The sequence below is a fragment of the Schistocerca cancellata genome, chromosome 6 (assembly GCF_023864275.1).
Source record: "Schistocerca cancellata isolate TAMUIC-IGC-003103 chromosome 6, iqSchCanc2.1, whole genome shotgun sequence".
Taxonomy (NCBI): domain Eukaryota; kingdom Metazoa; phylum Arthropoda; class Insecta; order Orthoptera; family Acrididae; genus Schistocerca; species Schistocerca cancellata.
Window position 1 is genome coordinate 105,505,883 of NC_064631.1, and position 19,762 is coordinate 105,525,644.

The following is a 19,762-nucleotide window of genomic DNA, read 5'->3' on the forward strand; positions in this document are numbered from 1 at the left end:
ACTACTTGTATCAACGAGAACAGGAAAACACGAAGACTAATCAGTTCTCCAGCAGCGACGGTGTAGCGTTGTTGCATGGCAGTAGCAGTCAGCACGGACCAGGGCGGTGCTGTGGATATTCTTCGTGTTTTACTGTCGTTGTTGATACATATACACTATGTGATCAAAAGTATCCGGACGCCTGGCTGAAAATGACTTACAGATTCGTGGTGCCCTCCGTCGGTAATGCTGGCATTCAATACGGTGTTGGCCCACCCTTAACCTTGATGACAGCTTCCACTCTCGCCGGCATACGTTCAGTCAGGTGCTGGAAGGTTTCTTGGGGAATGGCAGCCCAGTCTTCACGGAGTGCTGCATTGAGAAATATCGATGTCGGTCGGTGAGGGCTGGCACGAAGTCGGCATTCCAAAACATCCCACAGGTGTTCTGTAGGACTCAGGTCAGGACTCTGTGCAGGTCAGTCCATTATAGGTATGTTATCGTCGTGTAACCATTCCGCCACAAGCCGTGCATTATGAACAGGTGCTCGATCTTGTTGAAAGATTCAATCGCCATTCCCGAATTGCTCTTCAACAGTGGGAAGCAAGAAGGTGCTTAAAACATCAGTGTAGGCCTGTGCTGTGATAGCGCGACGCAAAACAACAAGGGGTGCAAGCGCCCTCCATGAAAAACACGACCACACTATGTCATCACCGCCTCCGAATTTTACTTCTGGCATAACACACGCTGGCATATGACGTTCACGGGCATTCGCCATACCCTCACCCTGTCATCGGATCGCCGCATTGTGTACCGTGATTCATCACTCCACATAACGTTTTTCCATTGTTGAATCGTGTGGTGTCACCGCCAGACACCACACTTGCTAGGTGGTAGGCTTTAAATCGGCCGCGGTCCGCTAGTATACGTCGGACCCGCGTGTCGCCACTGTCAGTGATTGCAGAGCGAGCGCCGCCACACGGCAGGTCTAAAGAGACGTCCTAGCACTCGCCCCAGTTGTACAGCAAACTTTGCTAGCGATGCTACACTGACAACTACGCTCTTATTTGCCTAGACGATAGTTAGCATAGCCTTCAGCTACGTCATTTGCTACGACCTAGCAAGGTGCCATTACCAGTTAATATTGAGGTTGTGAAGCATGTACAGTCAAGAGCGATGTACACCAATTATGGATTAAAGTTAAGTATTCCAGCAGCAACGCACCTTATTGGCTATATTAATTACACTCCTGGAAATGGAAAAAAGAACACATTGACACCGGTGTGTCAGACCCACCATACTTGCTCCGGACACTGCGAGAGGGCTGTACAAGCAATGATCACACGCACGGCACAGCGGACACACCAGGAACCGCGGTGTTGGCCGTCGAATGGCGCTAGCTGCGCAGCATTTGTGCACCGCCGCCGTCAGTGTCAGCCAGTTTGCCGTGGCATACGGAGCTCCATCGCAGTCTTTAACACTGGTAGCATGCCGCGACAGCGTGGACGTGAACCGTATGTGCAGTTGACGGACTTTGAGCGAGGGCGTATAGTGGGCATGCGGGAGGCCGGGTGGACGTACCGCCGAATTGCTCAACACGTGGGGCGTGAGGTCTCCACAGTACATCGATGTTGTCGCCAGTGGTCGGCGGAAGGTGCACGTGCCCGTCGACCTGGGACCGGACCGCAGCGACGCACGGATGCACGCCAAGACCGTAGGATCCTACGCAGTGCCGTAGGGGACCGCACCGCCACTTCCCAGCAAATTAGGGACACTGTTGCTCCTGGGGTATCGGCGAGGACCATTCGCAACCGTCTCCATGAAGCTGGGCTACGGTCCCGCACACCGTTAGGCCGTCTTCCGCTCACGCCCCAACATCGTGCAGCCCGCCTCCAGTGGTGTCGCGACAGGCGTGAATGGAGGGACGAATGGAGACGTGTCGTCTTCAGCGATGAGAGTCGCTTCTGCCTTGGTGCCAATGATGGTCGTATGCGTGTTTGGCGCCGTGCAGGTGAGCGCCACAATCAGGACTGCATACGACCGAGGCACACAGGGCCAACACCCGGCATCATGGTGTGGGGAGCGATCTCCTACACTGGCCGTACACCACTGGTGATCGTCGAGGGGACACTGAATAGTGCACGGTACATCCAAACCGTCATCGAAGCCATCGTTCTACCATTCCTAGACCGGCAAGGGAACTTGCTGTTCCAACAGGTCAATGCATGTCCGCATGTATCCCGTGCCACCCAACGTGCTCTAGAAGGTGTAAGTCAACTACCCTGGCCAGCAAGATCTCCGGATCTGTCCCCCATTGAGCATGTTTGGGACTGGATGAAGCGTCGTCTCACGCGGTCTGCACGTCCAGCACGAACGCTGGTCCAACTGAGGCGCCAGGTGGAAATGGCATGGCAAGCCGTTCCACAGGACTACATCCAGCATCTCTACGATCGTCTCCATGGGAGAATAGCAGCCTGCATTGCTGCGAAAGGTGGATATACACTGTACTAGTGCCGACATTGTGCATGCTCTGTTGCCTGTGTCTATGTGCCTGTGGTTCTGTCAGTGTGATCATGTGATGTATCTGACCCCAGGAATGTGTCAATAAAGTTTCCCCTTCCTGGGACAATGAATTCACGGTGTTCTTATTTCAATTTCCAGGAGTGTACATTGTCATTTTCCAGACCTGCGTGAGCTTAAAAAGCGTGCATTTCGGCCTCCTCTAGCAACACGGTTTTGGCTCTTCTGCCAACACAATAAATCGTCCAATGCTTACGCTCGTTACACCAAGCGAGGCGTCGTTTGGCATTTACCGGCGTGATGTGTGGCTGATGAGCAGCCGCTCGACCATGAAATCCAAGTTCTCTCACCTCCTGCCTAACTGCCATCGTACTTGTAGTGGATCCTGTCAGTTTGGAATTCCTGTCTGATGGCCTGGACAGATGTCTGCCTATTACGCATTACGACCCTCTTCAACTGTCGTCGGCCTCTGTCAGTCAACAGACGTGGTCGGCCTGTACGATTTAGTGCTGTACGTGTCACTTCAAGTTTCCACTTCACTGTCACAGCGGAAACAGTGGACTTAGGGATGTTTAGGGGTGTGGAAATCCCGCGTACAGACGTATGACACAAGTGGCAGTCAATCACCTGACCACGTTCGAAGTCAGTGAGTTTCGCGAAGCGCCCCATTCTGCTGTCTCACGAAGTCTAATGACTACTGAGGTCGCTGATATGGAGTACGTGGCAGTAGATGGAAGCACAACACACCTAATATGAAAAACGTGTTTTTGGGGGTGTCCGGATACTTTCGATCACATAGTGTAGCTAGAACGAGAATCTAACTAGACTAATTGGGTACCGTGTGTCGAATGGGCACGTAAAATTTCTCTTTAAAAATCCTTTTCTTTGTAATAGGAAACAAACCGAGGCTTTCAGTCGACGCTGCGCGTCGCTTGAAAGACGTTACGAGGAGTACTTTTTAGGCTGATTCTAGCTACACATTGCAAAAACGAAATTATAAATATCTATCGAAACACCTGAGAAAAGCCGGCCGCGGTCGCCGTGCGGTTCTAGGCACTTCAGACCGGAACCGCCCGACTGCTACGGTCGCAGGTTCGAATCCTGCCTCGGGCATGGATGTGTGTGATGTCCTTAGGTTAGTTAGGTTTAAGTAGTTCTAATTTCTAGGCGACATGACCTCAGATGTTAAGTCCCATAGTGCTCAGAGCCATTTGAACCATTTCAACTTGAGAAACTGCGCCTGACGACTCATAGTACAGACAAGCGGTATATGTAGACTCCATACTGCTGCTGTGGTTTTTTGGTTGTGCAGCAAGTTTCAACTGTATGTCATCTAATGGGTCACTTTAAAACTTTTAAATCAGTGTGTACACACCATTTTAACAATTTTAATGTCAGCCGAAAGATGACACACAGTCGAAACTAGGTGCAGAGCAATAAAACTTTTTGCAGCTTAGTGGTGGAAATGACTTTTTCGTAATTTTGACTATAACTATTAGAGCCTCCAAATCGTTAACACTTCCTTTCTATTTATTTTATTTTGACCTCAAACTATCTTTGAAGTAACTTAGTTACACATTTCATATACATCTTTCCAGACTATCTCAGAAGGACTTTTTCTTCCCTTCTTGGCTACGAGACGGAGCAGATGTCTCGTTAGAACCAGGTACGGCGCATTCGGCGTTGTGTGGAAACTGGAGAGTAGTACTAAAGACCGAAACTGACTGCAATTAATTTCCGAAGACGAAAACGAAACTGATTTTTTTTTGTATTTTGAATAAAAAGAGCTGCAGCTGTCGCATATCCTTTATTAAAGGCACAACCGGTTTCGTAATTTAAAATTACATCATCAGGTACAAATTTAAATAAAAATAAGGACCATAAGCAATATACGCAAAGATCAATGATAGAGACAAAATGGCTCCGGAAGACCCTTTATTTAAAATTATTGAAAATTTCGTAAAAAGCGATAGTCATGGATCAAGAAACGTGGCATTCTGCTGGAACCTATGAACAGATGGGACCGGAGAAAAGATTATAACACGCACCTAAAGAGGAGGTAGGGGGGAGGAGGTAGAGGGGAGCAAGCGTACAGGGTGTTCGGAAATTCCCATTACAAACTTCTAGGACTTGTACAGAGGAGTGAGTAAATAATATGCGAACGCCAAAGGGCGTCTCTCTCCCTCGGATTCCTCCACTAAGACTGATGCTATCCCGCCATAACAGGCGTCAATTTGAAGGACAACGGTGGCTTTAAAATCCGGGATAGCCAAGACCGGCGGACTAACATGGCAAATTTTATGGCCTCAAACGCCCGTTGGCTATCACCCCAAGAAAACTCGCAACTCTTCTTGCGTAAGTCGTTCAAAGGGGCGCCCATCTGCGCAAGGTTAGAAATAAATTCGCAAAAAAAAAATTGACGTTCCTACAAAATGCGCTATTTCTTTCTTACTGGGTGGGCGTGGGAATCCTTCAAAGCCTTAGTCCGCTCCTGATCTGTCTGGATCCCCTCTCCGGAAACTAAATGCCCTAAAAAGGAGATTCGTGGCCTACAAAGGGCTACCTTTGAAGGCTTCACGATGAGTCCCGCCGAATGCAACCTAGAAAACACTTGGTCAAGGTGTTGTAAATGTTCTTCAAAGGACCTACTGTAAACCACAACATCGTCCATATAGTTGTAAACACATACAAACTTCAGGTCTCCTAACACCGCATCCGATAACATGGACAATACCGCGGAACCAGTGGCCGACCCGAAGGGCACACGATTGAACTCGAACAAGTTCCAGTCGGTGGAGAAGGCAGTCACCGACTTGGAAGATCCCACGACGGGAATTTGATGATACGCTTGGTCTATCTCGAGTACCGTAAAGCAAGTGACGCCAGAAAACCTTGTAAAGCAATTATGCAGGTCCAGCAACGGTACAGACTTCAAAACGACTTTCTTATTCAAAATCCGGTAGTCCACTACTGCGCGGTAATCTTGACCAGTTCCTTTCGAAACAGGGAAAATAGGAGAAGCGTACGGGGATGTCGAAGGTCTTATGACACCGTCCTGTCGCATACGCTCAATTTTTTTCCTTAGGATGTGCATCTTGGGAGGAGACAATCGATGTGGCACCCGGCGCACAGGAATTTGATCAGATAGTTGTACACTATACTCAATTAAATGTGTCACCCCCAATTTGTCCGACAGAACTTCCGGATAAGGCCGAAGTAACCGGAGAAGACGCTCACCCTGCTCTGGTGACAGATGATCTACTTTATAATCACTCAACTCCTCACAAATTACATCAACGCCGACCCATCTCCTACAATTACAGAGAGGGAGCTTTGCCTGTGGCGCAAATTGAAAATAGCCCATGCCACTAGCGTAATTCAAAATCAGTCTAGTTCTTTTGATGAAATCAAACCCTAAAATGACCTGAATGTGTAAATCCTGCGCGATCATAAAACGATGAGGCTTCGAAAACTTTTGAATTTGTACATACCCCCACACTTCACCCATTAGAGATAACTCACGCCCATCCGCGACCCGAAATCTCTGCTGAGGGGGAAGTGGAATAGAAAAATTACATACATGTCTAAATTCATAATTGCTGAACTATCAGGGACACTGAACTCCCGGAGTCCAGGAGAACACAAACATGTTCTTGACCAAGACAAGTACAAATATATGGGAGAGGTGCAACTGTAGATGCTCTGATTGCCTTAAAATTCAAAGGCCACTTCCTCTTACCAGAGCGCCGTTTCCTCTGGCGTCAGGTATTACGACGCCGTTCTCTCGGATCGGCCAATTCCGAATGAAATGGCCCGGTTCCCGGAAACGAAAACAACACAGTCCATCTTTCTTTGAATTATCCGCACCAATCTCCTTATTATGCACTGCCATAACTGACCTTTCCCCCTCAACCATAGTCAGGCGCTGTTCATCCAAGAAGGCGCCTGACTCTATTGAATCAATCATTTGTTGAAATTGTCAAAACGAATCAGGACGCTGCACAAAGGCCAAATGCGACCTATCCTGGAGACGCATTCCCTCCAACATATGGCCTATGGCTTCCCCTTCTGAGACTGTCATATCCAAAGCCACTAACGCATCCCTGACACGATCAAAATACTGTCCCACCGATTCATCCTGCCCCTGCACCTTCCAGTAAAATTCAGATTCCAAACGGAGACGCATACACACAGCTAACTTCACGCTACTATTTGTTTACGTAACTGTTCCAGCATGCCATGTGCTTACAATTTTCAGAAATAATTTCAATGAGGGTACCTTTGGCCAATGGTAGCAACAGTGCCAATAACACAGGATGTTCTACCTTTGAAGCGTCTGAGTAATTTTACGAGGTGCATTCAAGTTCTAAGGCCTCCGATTTTTTTTCTCCGGACTGGAAAGAGATAGAAACATGTGCATTGTTTTAAAATGAGACTGTGTTCATTGTCAATACGTCCCAGAGATGGCAGCACCGTACGGCAGATGGAATTTTACCGCCAGCGGCGAGAATGAGAACTGTTTTAAATACTTAAAATGGCGACGTTTTCCTTACTTGAACAGTGTGCAATCATTCGTTTTTCTGAATTTGCATGGTGTGAAACCAATTGAAATTCAGCGACAGTTGAAGGAGACATGTGGTGATGGAGTTATGGATGTGTCGAAAGTGCGTTCGTGGGTGCGACAGTTTAATGAAGGCAGAACATCGTGTGACAACAAACCGAAACAACCTCGGGCTCGCACGAGCCGGTCTGACGACATGATCGAGAAAGTGGAGAGAATTGTTTTGGGGGATCGCCGAATGACTGTTGAACAGATCGCCTCCAGAGTTGGCATTTCTGTGGGTTCTGTGCACACAATCCTGCATGAAAATGCGAAAAGTGTCATCCAGGTGGGTGCCACGAATGCTGACGGACGACCACATGGCTGCCCGTGTGGCATGTTGCCAAGCAATGTTGACGCCCAACGACAGCATGAATGGGACTTTCTTTTCGTCGGTTGTGACAATGGATGAGACGTGGATGCCATTTTTAAATCCAGAAACAAAGCGCCAGTCAGCTCAATGGAAGCACACGGATTCACCGCCACCAAAAAAAATTTCAGGTAACCGCCAGTGCTGAAAAAATGATGGTGTCCATGTTCTGGGACAGTGAAGGCGTAATCCTTACCCATTGCGTTCCAAAGGGCACAACAGTAACAGGTGCATCCTACGAAAATGTTTTGAAGAACAAATTCCTTCCTGCACTGCAACAAAAACGTCCGGGAAGGGATGTGCGTGTGCTGTTTCACCAAGACAACGCACCCGCACATCGAGCTAACGTTTCTTCGTGATAACAACTTTGAAGTGATTCCTCATGCTCCCTACTCACCTGACCTGGCTCCTAGTGACTTTTGGCTTTTTCCAACAATGAAAGACACTCTCCGTGGCCGCACATTCACCAGCCGTGCTGCTATTGCCTCAGCTATTTTCCAGTGGTCAAAACAGACTCCTAAAGAAGCCTTCGCCGCTGCCATGGAATCATGGCGTCAGCGTTGTGAAAAATGTGTGCGTCTGCAGGGCGATTACGTCGAGAAGTAACGCCAGTTTCATCGATTTCGGGTGAGCAGTTAATTAGAAAAAAAATCGGAGGCCTTAGAACTTGAATGCATCTCGTACAACCTCACTAATAACCACAACACCGATTGAATTTGATATAGCTGATCAACCATCAATTCCTTTATATCACGGAACAACACCATTATCGGATTGGGCAATTTCGCAAAATTATTCATAAGGTTAGAATTTCCCGGTGCCTCAACGGGTGGATTACTGGCACTGGGTTCACACCCCTGTCAAACGTGGAAGCGCGCTGGGCCCGTAACCTAGAGGTCCGTGGATCGTAACCACGCTCTGCTACCATTGTTACGGATCTGCTTAACAACTGTTTTGTTTAACCTTTAAATCTAAAGGGGATGGAACGGCTGACCCAATAAAGTGAAAGTTTCAATTCCAATGGGTTTATTAGCTACCCAACACAATCTCACATAAAATTTGACATATAAAAGAGACATTTATTACATATATCATAAGCAAGTTAGCCGGCCGAAGTGGCCGAGTGGTTCTAGGCGCTACAGTCTGGAACCGCGCGACCGCTATAGTCGCGGGTTCGAATCCTGCCTTGGGCATGGATGTGTGTGATGTCCTTAGGTTAGTTAGGTTTAAGTAGTTCTAAGTTCTAGGGGACTGATGACCTCAGAAGTTAAGTCCCATAGGGCTCAGAGCCATTTGAACCATAAGCAAGTTAATAAATAACTTTAACAAAGACCTCTACGTAAGAGACATTATATAAGACCTTTCAGTTCCAAGCTTTAATATTACATGGAAAACAACAGTTGACACAAAGCCTCGACTTTAACACCAATATTTAAAACGTATTTATTAACTTGGGAAATCTTGCAGAGAAAAGCACGAAATTATTCAAATGCCCATTGACTTATAAGATGGACTTTTAGGGCATAGAAAGTTACAACTTTGTACAATGATAAATGTATAACAACAGGAGCAAGATCCAAGTTTAGAAGGCCGAAGTTTAACTACGAACCGTGGAACCGAATGAGTGAAGTAATACTTAACTTCGAACCAAGACGTGGCTCCATTTGTAACCCCACGTCGAGTAGACCACCAAAATCTGAACCAAGCCAACGCTACCAAAGAATAACACATGAGTTCAGGCGAAGTCCACCACCCGCAAGCCAAACTTGTAATCTAAAGGGAAGCTCTGCGCTTCGGTTGACTGCTGCCTCAGCTCACTGAAACACAGACCACACCCAATAACAAAACGCAGAGAAACCTTTCTGAACCTTAACATTTGAGATTGGCCATTAAATTAACTCTATAACATCCAGGCTAAACGACAACTAATTAGCCGGCCAGAGTGGCCGTGCGGTTCTAGGCGCTACAGTCTGGAGCCGAACGACCGCTACGGTCGCAGGTTCGAATCCTGCCTCGGGCATGGATGTGTGTGATGTCCTTAGGTTAGTTAGGTTTAATTAGTTCTAAGTTCTAGGCGACTGATGACCTCAGAAGTTAAGTCGCATAGTGCTCAGAGCCATTTTTGACAAGTAATTTCATTAGGAAGTGCTTTCTTTAAGTGAAACAGAACTTGATAAACAAACACTAAGAGTGGGAAATGAACTGGCTCACGAGAACCGACACTCATTAGAATTTAATGACACACATCTGCAAATACATCAATATTATGCGGAAGCAGAGCACACGCTTAGCAGGAGGCGTCAAATGAAATTGAACAAGCATCACATCACATGTCGTGCAACGTCTTACTGTACCAAGAAAGATCACAATCACAGATAACTAAGCGCTCTTAGTAATTCGCGTGTTTAACTGGGCGTCTTGATGCTGGGGCGATTTTGCAAAGCTGCCAGACAAATCACTTCGCAAGACCGTAACAGCGTGTCCCTCCAAGGAAGCAGGCACTTCCATAACTCACGAGGTTGCCGGAGAATGCACAGCGCCGGCCAACTCCCGCCGACTACTGTACAACCAACCACATGACAACCTCCGTCTGACCTCAGGCACGCCGTCTTCGCTTCTGTCCACCAGCCAATCACCGACTCGCGCACCGTCACGTTCCGTTCTCAAGCGTTGTGTCCTCTCTTCCTACTCGCGGTCGGCACTCCATTACATCTCGAGTCGGCCCAAGCCCAAAGACAAACTTCTGCACAAGGAAATCGATCGTACTCCTGTCAGAGATACTGCTGGCGCCAGTCCCGCCACGGCTCAAAACTACTAGTGGTTACCCTTAGCGAGTAATATTGCATCTCTGCAAACTAGACGACTGGTAGGCCTCAAACCACAGTTGGAAAAATGTAGTGCCAACCTATCTCTTCGCAGCCATGTTCCTGCAGATTTCCTTAAACGGCAGCAACTGAGACTGAAGTCAAGACATTCACCTGTAGCAGTCGCCAACCCACTACTGACCGACCCAACTCTGCAGGTACCAGGATTTTCTCTTCCCAGTGGACAGTGGTGCAACATTACCAGGATTCGCACAAACCATGGTACTTGCAACAAGAGCCTGGCTCAGTGGGCAGCTTCAGAGTGCCCTCGATGTGACCAATGTGGGGCTGAAGAGCAAACAGCTGCTTCACTATATTTTTCAGTGGTACGTTACAAGATATCCACGACTGCACCATCGAAGCATTGGAATGGATGGTTCATAGTGGCGTGTGTTTCAAAAAAATGGCTCGGAGCACAATGGGACTCAACTGCTGTGGTCATAAGTCCCCTAGAACTTAGAACTACTTAAACCTAACTAACCTAAGGACATCACACACATCCATGCCCGAGGCAGGATTCGAACCTGCGACCGTAGCGGTCGTGCGGTTCCAGACTGTAGCGCCTTTAACCGCTCGGCCACTCCGGTCGGCTGGCGTGTGTTTATGAGAAAAAAGTACAATAGACAAAATAGATATTTCTAACTTTAGTTTAAGTTTTCAATAGTAATAATATTTTTTATTTTATTATTGCAATGTGCTCAAGTTCATTCGAATGAATAAATAAAGAATATACCTTGGAAACCTACAGGGTGATTACAATTAAACTTCCAAACCGCTGTAGAAACAACACCTCTGGTCAGAATTACGTCAAATTGCAACGGAATATTATTGGAGAAGGGGCAAAACGTACGACAGAAGAAAAATAAATAGTTACAAAGAGTATAAATAGATGGCACTTCAAGCATCATAATAGTGGTCGACTACAAATGACAAATGAATCATACAACAATGCCTAAGTTGTACGTTTGACATTAAAGAATCTGTACTACTCAGTGTGCATAGATGTACAGGTGTGATACTGTTAGTTACGTAAGCCCATCCACCACGGCAAGGTTATATCACATCAGATGGGAAAAATCGGTTTTTAATTGTCCTGAGGCCAAAAACCGCATGAAAATCATCAATGAAAATCAAATCAGATTATTAATTTCTGTGTGACTGACGCAAAACGTGTTCAGTATGCTGTCCACCGTTTTCTACAACAAGCTGAAATCGAGAAACTGCATGTTTCACAACTGATCGAAGTGTTTCAGCGGTCACGTTCAGAATGTGTTGCGCAATGCGTGCCTTCAATGCAGCTACGTTTGCAATCGGAACACTGAATACATCTTTCAGATAGCCGTCCGCAGCTCGTGGTCGTGCGGTAGCGTTCTCGCTTCCCGCGCCCGAGTTCCCGGGTTCGATTCCCGGCGGGGTCAGGGATTTTCTCTGCCTCGTGATGACTGGGTATTGTGTGATGTCCTTAGGTTAGTTAGGTTTGAGTAGTTATAAGTTCTAGGGGACTGATGACCATAGATGTTAAGTCCCATAGTGCTCAGAGCCATTTGAACCATTTTTCAGATAGCCCCACAGCCACAAGTACCCGGGATAAGATCAGGTGACGGGGACGGCCAGGCTGTAGGGAAATGGCGGCTGATAATTCTAGCATTTCCGAAATGGCGCTTCACTAGCTGCTTAACTGGATTTGCAATGTGCGGTGGTGCGCCATCTTGCATAAAAATGATCCCATCCACACATCCACGCTGTTGGAGAGAAGACGTGACTGCGCAAAAGACACGCATAGCTCGTATTAGTGACGGTACAGGTAACAGGACCGGAAGCTCCTGTCTCTTCGAAAAAATAAGGCCCAATGATAAATGATGCCGTAAACCCGTACCATACAGTGATCTGTTCAGGATGAAGTGATATTGGTTGATTTGCGTGTGGATTTTCCGTTGCCCATATTCGACAATTCTGTGTATTGACATATCCTGTCAGATGGAAGTGGGCTCCGTCTGTCCACAAAATCTTCCACTGCCAGTCATTGTCCACTTCCACGCGAGCAAGAAATTCCAAAGCAAAGGTCTCTCTTGCTGGCACGTCAACAGGAAGAAATACGTGCACATGGGTCTTTTTGAATGGATAGCCAAGAAGGATGTTTCGTAGGTGTTGTATTCTCCAACTGTTTATTGAACGTAACTCTTCTACAATACAATAGCTGGCTGTACAATAGATGCAGACGTCCGTCGATCTAGCCGGAGATGTGGTTCCTCTCGGTCGGCTGGTACTTCGATCGGCGGTGCAGTACAGCGGCTTCGGTGATATCTTCTCGGATACTCTGCTATAGCGGTTGCCATTAGCAGCGGGCGAAGACTGGTCTGACTTTTTTTTTTTTTTTCTTTATTGTGATTTCATCCCCCTGCCCCATATGGGCAGGGGGTCTTCCTTCGACCGGCCGGGCCTATATAGTGAGCTGGAGCCAATAGAAACCCGGCATAGCAATCCCTGGCCGGATATATCACGGCGACCTATGCAAGGAAAGGTTCCTATTAATCGACTGGAATCTTCGGCGTGTTTATCTGATGTCTTCGCCTGTTTGGCTGTTGGTTTGTTTCCCCCATAGCGCGGCTGTTATGCGGTGCTGCCTGCCATTTAGGGGAACTCGATGGCAGACAGTATAGTAGGATTTTACGCACCGTGCTCAAGGGTACGTCCAATGTTCGGGCAGTTTTCCGTGCACTACATGTTTGCACACCACCACTCGTCTCCACCTGCATTGCTGAGGTCACAGCTTCCACTGACGTCGAATCAATTCGTTTCCTCGCTCTACCACGCTGCACACCGAAAGAACCCGTCTTTTCGAACTTACGAATCATTTTCTCCAGACCCATGGCAGTCATCTCACCAACGCTTTTTTTCAAACCCTTCAGTGTCCGGAACTTCTGCAGAGCGACCTGTGCACAGTCATCATTCTTGTAATACAGCTTTACAACCAGAGCGCGATCCTGCATTGAGACAGTCATGGCGAACGTCGCAGACGCGAAAGGAGGAAAAGCCGTGTACCCGGCGTGTTTATACCAGCTTCAGTGGGTCGTGCGCATGACAGGTGTTTTCATTTACGTATTCTGACACATACAACGTCAACTATTGATCAATTTTAACACTATTTTTTTTCTTCTGGCATACGTTTTCCCCCTTCTCGCGAAAATATTCCGTTGCAATTTGACGTCATTCAGACCAGTTATGTTATTTCTACAGCGTTTTGAAAGCTGTACGTCGATACGTAGATCCTGGATTACTTGATGCTTCTGTTTCTCGTTTTACGTAAACTACTTATTGTAGTCTACATGTGTTTGCCAACTCTCTCACCTGGATCATTTACAAATTCCAGTTTACTAAATATGTGTAGAGAGACTGTAGAAGTTTCATTTTCATTCGACTGGGAAACATTTTTTTAAAGAATGTGACACACAGATCAATTCTGTTAATAATGGGATCTGTTTCTAATGAAAAAAGAATTATTTTTAGTAATTTGTGGGATGTGATCGATTCCTATTACAGCTGTTTTAACATCTTTCTATGATGGTTCTGCCACTAACTGCACTGATCATTTTTATTTTTGTTTCAGAAGGGAAAATAAGATCCTTGGCCGAAGACACAAAATAGGAGACAGGTATGATAAGAAATTAAAGTTTTTATAAAACCTCCCGGTATATATTATAATCAACAGTCTGGCAATTTTAATGATTTGAAGAAATAAGGAGTTCAAATACTGTGCATCGGTTTCGAAAAGCGCACAGAATCATGCTTTGAGACACATTGTGATAAGGGCAGTTTGCATTTTGTTCTTGAGGTGGTAATTCAGATTCATCACGAACATAAAAAGTTTTGAGCAGTAAACAGCTTTCGCTATCTATCTTGCATGATATGGTGCTTCCACCAGAGAAACCACAGTTAATTCTAATTCATAAATATGATCTTCTCTAGGTTGCTGTTCTCTGAAGGAAAAGTCGAGGATCAACTTGATACAAACATTCCTTGACTCTGCGTGCCGAATTGCAGGCTATACTCATAATTAGTTAACGTTAATTACATAACTAGTGTTTTGAAATATTTTTCAGGATTGGTGCAGTCATTCCTCTGGTTTTGTAGCTCTTATTGTCTCCAAAACCGTTTCTGAAAATTATTTCATGTTTCTTACACCTCCAAGATAAATATGAGAGATTTTTTCGAAAATGTCAGTTAAAACACATGCAACTCTAAAACATCCAGTATTTTACGCAGTTGCGTAAAAACTAATGCTTAACACAGGAGTGAAGACTCTATTCATAGACAACTTTTGCCTGTTCTTTCCTGTAGTAACTTAAAAGATCGAAACATTCGTAAAATTAACAGCGTAGATTGATTAAGGAATATTTCTTTCTTTCATTTTCAACTATGTTTATATGCAAAATTTATAAGCAAAGAAATGCATGACCTACGTGATATGTGAATTTCGTATTCGCTTCGCTCATCGCTCTTCATGGCTGTCTGCTCGCTCAGAATCTCTCTTTCTCAAGCAACCGGTGACAGATTCCATGCTTGAACATCAGCTCTTTCTTTTCAGTTGTTGGCTCACCAAAAAGGGCTGTCTTATACACTGAAGAGCCAAAGAAACTAGTACACTTGCCTAATTCGTGTAGGACCCTCGCGAGCACGCAGAAGTGCTGCAACACGACGTGGAGTGGACTCGACTAATGTCTGAAGTAGTGCTGGAACAGTGCTGTCCATAAATCCGTAAGATTACGAGGGGTAAAGATCTCTTCTGAAAAGCGCGTCCCAAGCCATCCCAGATATGCTCAATAATGTTCATGTCTGGGGAGTTTGGTGGCCAGCGGAAGTGTTTAAACTCAGAAGAGTGTTCCTGGAGTCACTCTGTAGCAATTCTGGACGTGTGGGGTGTCGGATTGTCCTGCTGGAAATGCCCAAGTCCGACGGAATGCACAGTTGGCATGAATGGATGCAGGTCATTAGAAAGGATGTTAAAGTACGTGTCAGCTGTAAGAATCGTATACAGACGTATCAGAGGTCGTATATCAATCCAACTGCACACGGCCCACACCATTACAGAGCCTTCGGCTCCGAAAGCCCATATCGACGATGTTTCGTTGAATCGTTCGCACGCTGTCGCTTGTTGATGGCCCGGAATTGAAATCTACAGCAATTTGCTGAAGGACTGCACTTCTGTCACGCTGAACGATTCTCTTCAGCCGTCGTTGGTGCCGTTCTTGTAGGATGTTTTTCCGGCAGCAGTGATGTCGGAGATTTGATGTTTTCCAGGATTCCTGATATTCACGGTACACCCGTGAAATGATCGTACGGGAAAATCACAACTTCATCGCTACATCGGAGATGCTGTCTCCCATCGCTCGTGCGCCTACTGTAACTCCACGTCCAAACTCACTTAAATCTTGATAACCTGCCATTGCAGCAGCAGTAACCGATCTAACAACTGCTCCAGACACTTGCTGTCTCAAGCAGGCGTTGCCTACCGCAGCGTCGTATTCTGCCTGTTTACATATTTCTTTCTTTGAATACGGATGCCTGTACCAGTTTCTTTGGCCCTTCAGTGTGCAATAGTAATAATATTCAAAGCATGAGCACATTCTGTCTCTTCAAGATTTTCGCATAAAATATGTTTGTTTTCGCTTATGAACCTTTGACGATCTTCCAGAACGTTCTTGTAGTTGCCCATAGTGTTAATAAGCTTCTAATTTTGGTACGCAGTTTCTCAGCACCTTTGTTGGCATTCATGCTTTTCCCCAATGATCATCACTTCCGGTGCAGGTGGTGTGCCCCTGTAACACACAGTTAATTTACACTTTCGAGAAACATAAGCTGAAATCATTAACGCGTGTTTCACATATGGCAGTTTGCTTCCAGCTGTTTCATCGGACTCTACTGGGCACTTTCGTTTTGCTTGGCGCACTTACAGTTTGATCATTGCCTTATATTATAATTCCGCCTTCACCCGATGGCAGGTGCACTTAGGAACGGACTGTGGTATCTGCATATTTAAATTTGTCTCTATACCTTTACCTACCCCTATATCTACCCCCATGAACCATGGATCTTACCGTTGGTGGGGAGGCTCGCGTGTCTCAGCGATACAGATGGCCGTGCCGTAGGTGCAACCACAACTGAGGGGTATCTGTTGAGAGGCCAGACAAACGTGTGGTTCCTGAAGAGGGGGAGCAGCCTTTTCAGTAGTTGCAGGGGCAACAGTCTGGATGATTGACTGATCTGGCCTTGTAACACTAACCAAAACGGCCTTTCTGTGCTGGTACTGCGAACGGCTGAAAGCAAGGGGAAACTACAGCCGTAATTTTTCCCGAGGGCATGCAGCTTTACTGTATGGTTAAAATATTCCGGAGGTAAAATAGTCCCACATTCGGATCTCCGGGCGGGGACTACTCAAGAGGACGTCGTTATCAGGAAAAAGAAAACTGGCGTTCTACGGATCGGAGCGTGGAATGTCAGATCCCTTAATCGGGCAGGTAGGTTAGAAAATTTAAAAAGGGAAATGGATAGGTTGAAGTTAGATATAGTGGGAATTAGTGAAGTTCGGTGGCAGGAGGAACAAGACTTTTGGTCAGGTGAATACAGGGTTATAAATACAAAATCAAATAATGGTAATGCAGGAGTAGGTTTAATAATGAATAAAAAATAGGAGTGCGGGTAAGCTACTACCAACAGCATAGTGAACGCATTATTGTGGCCAAGATAGACACGAAGCCCATGCCTACTACAGTAGTACAAGTTTATATGCCAACTAGCTCTGTAGATGATTAAGAAATTGATGAAATGTGTGATGAGATAAAAGAAATTATTCAGGTAGTGAAGGGAGACGAAAATTTAATAGTCATATGTGACTGGAATTCGAGAGTAGGAAAAGGGAGAGAAGGAAAGATAGTGGGTGAATATGGATTGGGGGAGAGAAATGAAAGAGGAAGCCGTCTGGTAGAATTTAGCACAGAGCATAACTTAATCATAGCTAACACTTGGTTCAAGAATCATAAAAGAAGGTTGTATACATGGAAGAATCCTGGAGATACTAGAAGGTATCAGATAGATTATATAATGGTAAGACAGAGATTTCTGACCACAATCTATTGGTTATGAACTGTAGATTAAAACTGAAGAAACTGCAAAAAGGTGGGAATTTAAGGAGATGGGACCTAGATAAACTGAATGAACCAGAGGTTGTACAGTGTCTCAGGGAGAGCATAAGGGAACAATTGACAGGAATGGGGGAAAGAAATACAGTAGAAGAAGAATGGGTAGCTCTGAGGGATGAAGTACTGAAGGCAGCAGAGGATCAAGTAGGTAAAACAACGAGGGCTAGTAGAAATCCTTGGGTAACAGAAGAAATATTGAATGTAATTGATGAAACGAGAAAATATAAAAACGCAGTAAATGAAGCAGACAAGCGTCTAAAAAATGAGATCGACAGGAAGTGCAAAATGGCTAAGCAAGGATGGCTAGAGGAGAAATGTAAGACTGTAGAGGCATATATCACTAGGTGTAAAATAGATACGGCCTATAGAAAAATTAAAGAGACCTTTGAAGAAAGAGAACCACTTGTATGAATATCAAGAACTTAGATGGAAACCCAGTTATAACCAAAGAAGTGAAAGCAGAAAGGTGGAAGGAGTATATAGAGGGTCTATACAAGGGCAATGTACTTGAGGACAATATTATGGAAATGGAAGAGGATGTAGATGAAGATGAAATGGGAGATACGATACTGCGTGAAGAGTTTGACAGAGCACTCAAAGACCTGAGTCGAAACAAGGCCCCGGGAGTAGACAACAATCCATTGGAACTACTGACGGCCTTGGGAGAGCCAGTCCTGACAAAACTCTACCATCTGGTGAGCAAGATGTATGATACAGGCGAAATACCCTCAGACTTCAAGAAGAATATAATAATTCCCATCCCAAAGAAAGCAGGTGTTGACACTTGTGAAAATTACCGAACTATCAGTTTAATAATAAGTCACAGCTGCAAAATACTAACGCGAATTCTTTACAGACGAATGGAAAAACTGGTAGAAGCCGACGTCGGCGAAGATTAGTTCGATTCCGCAGAAATGTTGGAACACGTGAGGCAATACTGACTCTACGACTTACCTTAGAAAATAGATTAAGGAAAGGCAAACCTACATTTCTAGCATTTGTAGACTTAGAGAAAGCTTTTGACAGTGTTGACTGGAATACTCTCTTTCAAATTTTAAAGGTGGCGGGGGTAAAATACAGGGAGCGAAAGGCTATTTACAATTTGTACAGAAACCAAATGTCAGTTATAAGAGTCGAGGGGCATGAAAGGGAAGCAGCGGTTGGGAAGGGAGTGAGACAGGATTGTAGCCTGTCCCCGATGTTATTCAATCTGTATACTGAGCAAGCAGTAAAGGAAACAAAAGAAAAATTCGGAGTAGGTATTAAAATCCACTGAGAAGAAATAAAAACTTTGAGGTTTGCCGATGACATTGTAATTCTGTTAGAGACAGCAAGGGACTTGGAAGAGCAGTTGAACGGAATGGACAGTGTCTTGAAAGGAGGATATAAGATGAACATCAACAAAAGCAAAACGAGGATAATGGAATGTAGTCGAATTAAGTCGGGTGATGCTGAAGGAATTACTTTAGGAAATGAGACACTTAAAGTAGTAAAGGAGTTTTGCTATTTGGGGAGCAAAATAAGTGATGATGGTCGAAGTAGAAAAGATATAAAATGTAGACTGGCAATGGCAAGGAAAGCGTTTCTGAAGAAGAGAAATTTGTTAACATCGAGTATAGATTTTAGTGTCAGGAAGTCATTTCTGAAAGTATTTGTATGGAGTGTAGCCATGTATGGAAGTGAAACATGGACGATAAATTGTTTGGACAAGAAGAGAATAGAAGCTTTCGAAATGTGGTGCTACAGAAGAATGCTGAAGATTAGATGGGTAGATCACAAACTAATGAGGAGGTATTGAATAGAATTGGGGAGAAGAGGAGTTTGTGGCACAACTTGACAAGAAGGAGGGTCCGGTTGGTAGGACATGTTCTGAGGCATCAAGGGATCACAAATTTAGCATTGGAGGGCAGCGTGGAGGGTAAAAATCGTAGTGGGAGACCAAGAGATGAATACACTAAGCAGATTCAGAAGGACGTAGGTTGCAGTAAGTACTGTGAGATGAAGAAGCTTGCACAGGATAGAGTAGCATGGAGAGCTGCATCAAACCAGTCTCAGAACTGAAGACAACAACAACAACAACAACCTTTTGATAATTACCACTAAAAACCGTGAACCACCACCTTTGAGTGCAGTAATATTAGTTTTCTTGGCTACACTGAAAATATTCTTCCTCTGTCTTCACTGAAAATACTCTTCCTGGCTTAATTTCCCATTTCAGATATACGTGAACTAA

At 45.2% G+C, this 19,762-nt stretch overlaps 1 protein-coding gene across 3 annotated transcripts in view; it reads left to right on the forward strand.

Moving 5' to 3' along the window:
• LOC126190795 (venom dipeptidyl peptidase 4-like) overlaps positions 1 to 19,762 on the forward strand; it is a 366,367-nt gene that overhangs the window by 124,233 nt on the left and 222,372 nt on the right. For all 3 annotated transcript variants that reach the window (XM_049931343.1, XM_049931345.1, XM_049931344.1), the window contains exon 6: positions 13,941 to 13,985. In XM_049931343.1, coding sequence (XP_049787300.1) covers positions 13,941 to 13,985 — 45 coding nt within the window. The remainder of the gene's footprint in view (positions 1 to 13,940; positions 13,986 to 19,762) is intronic.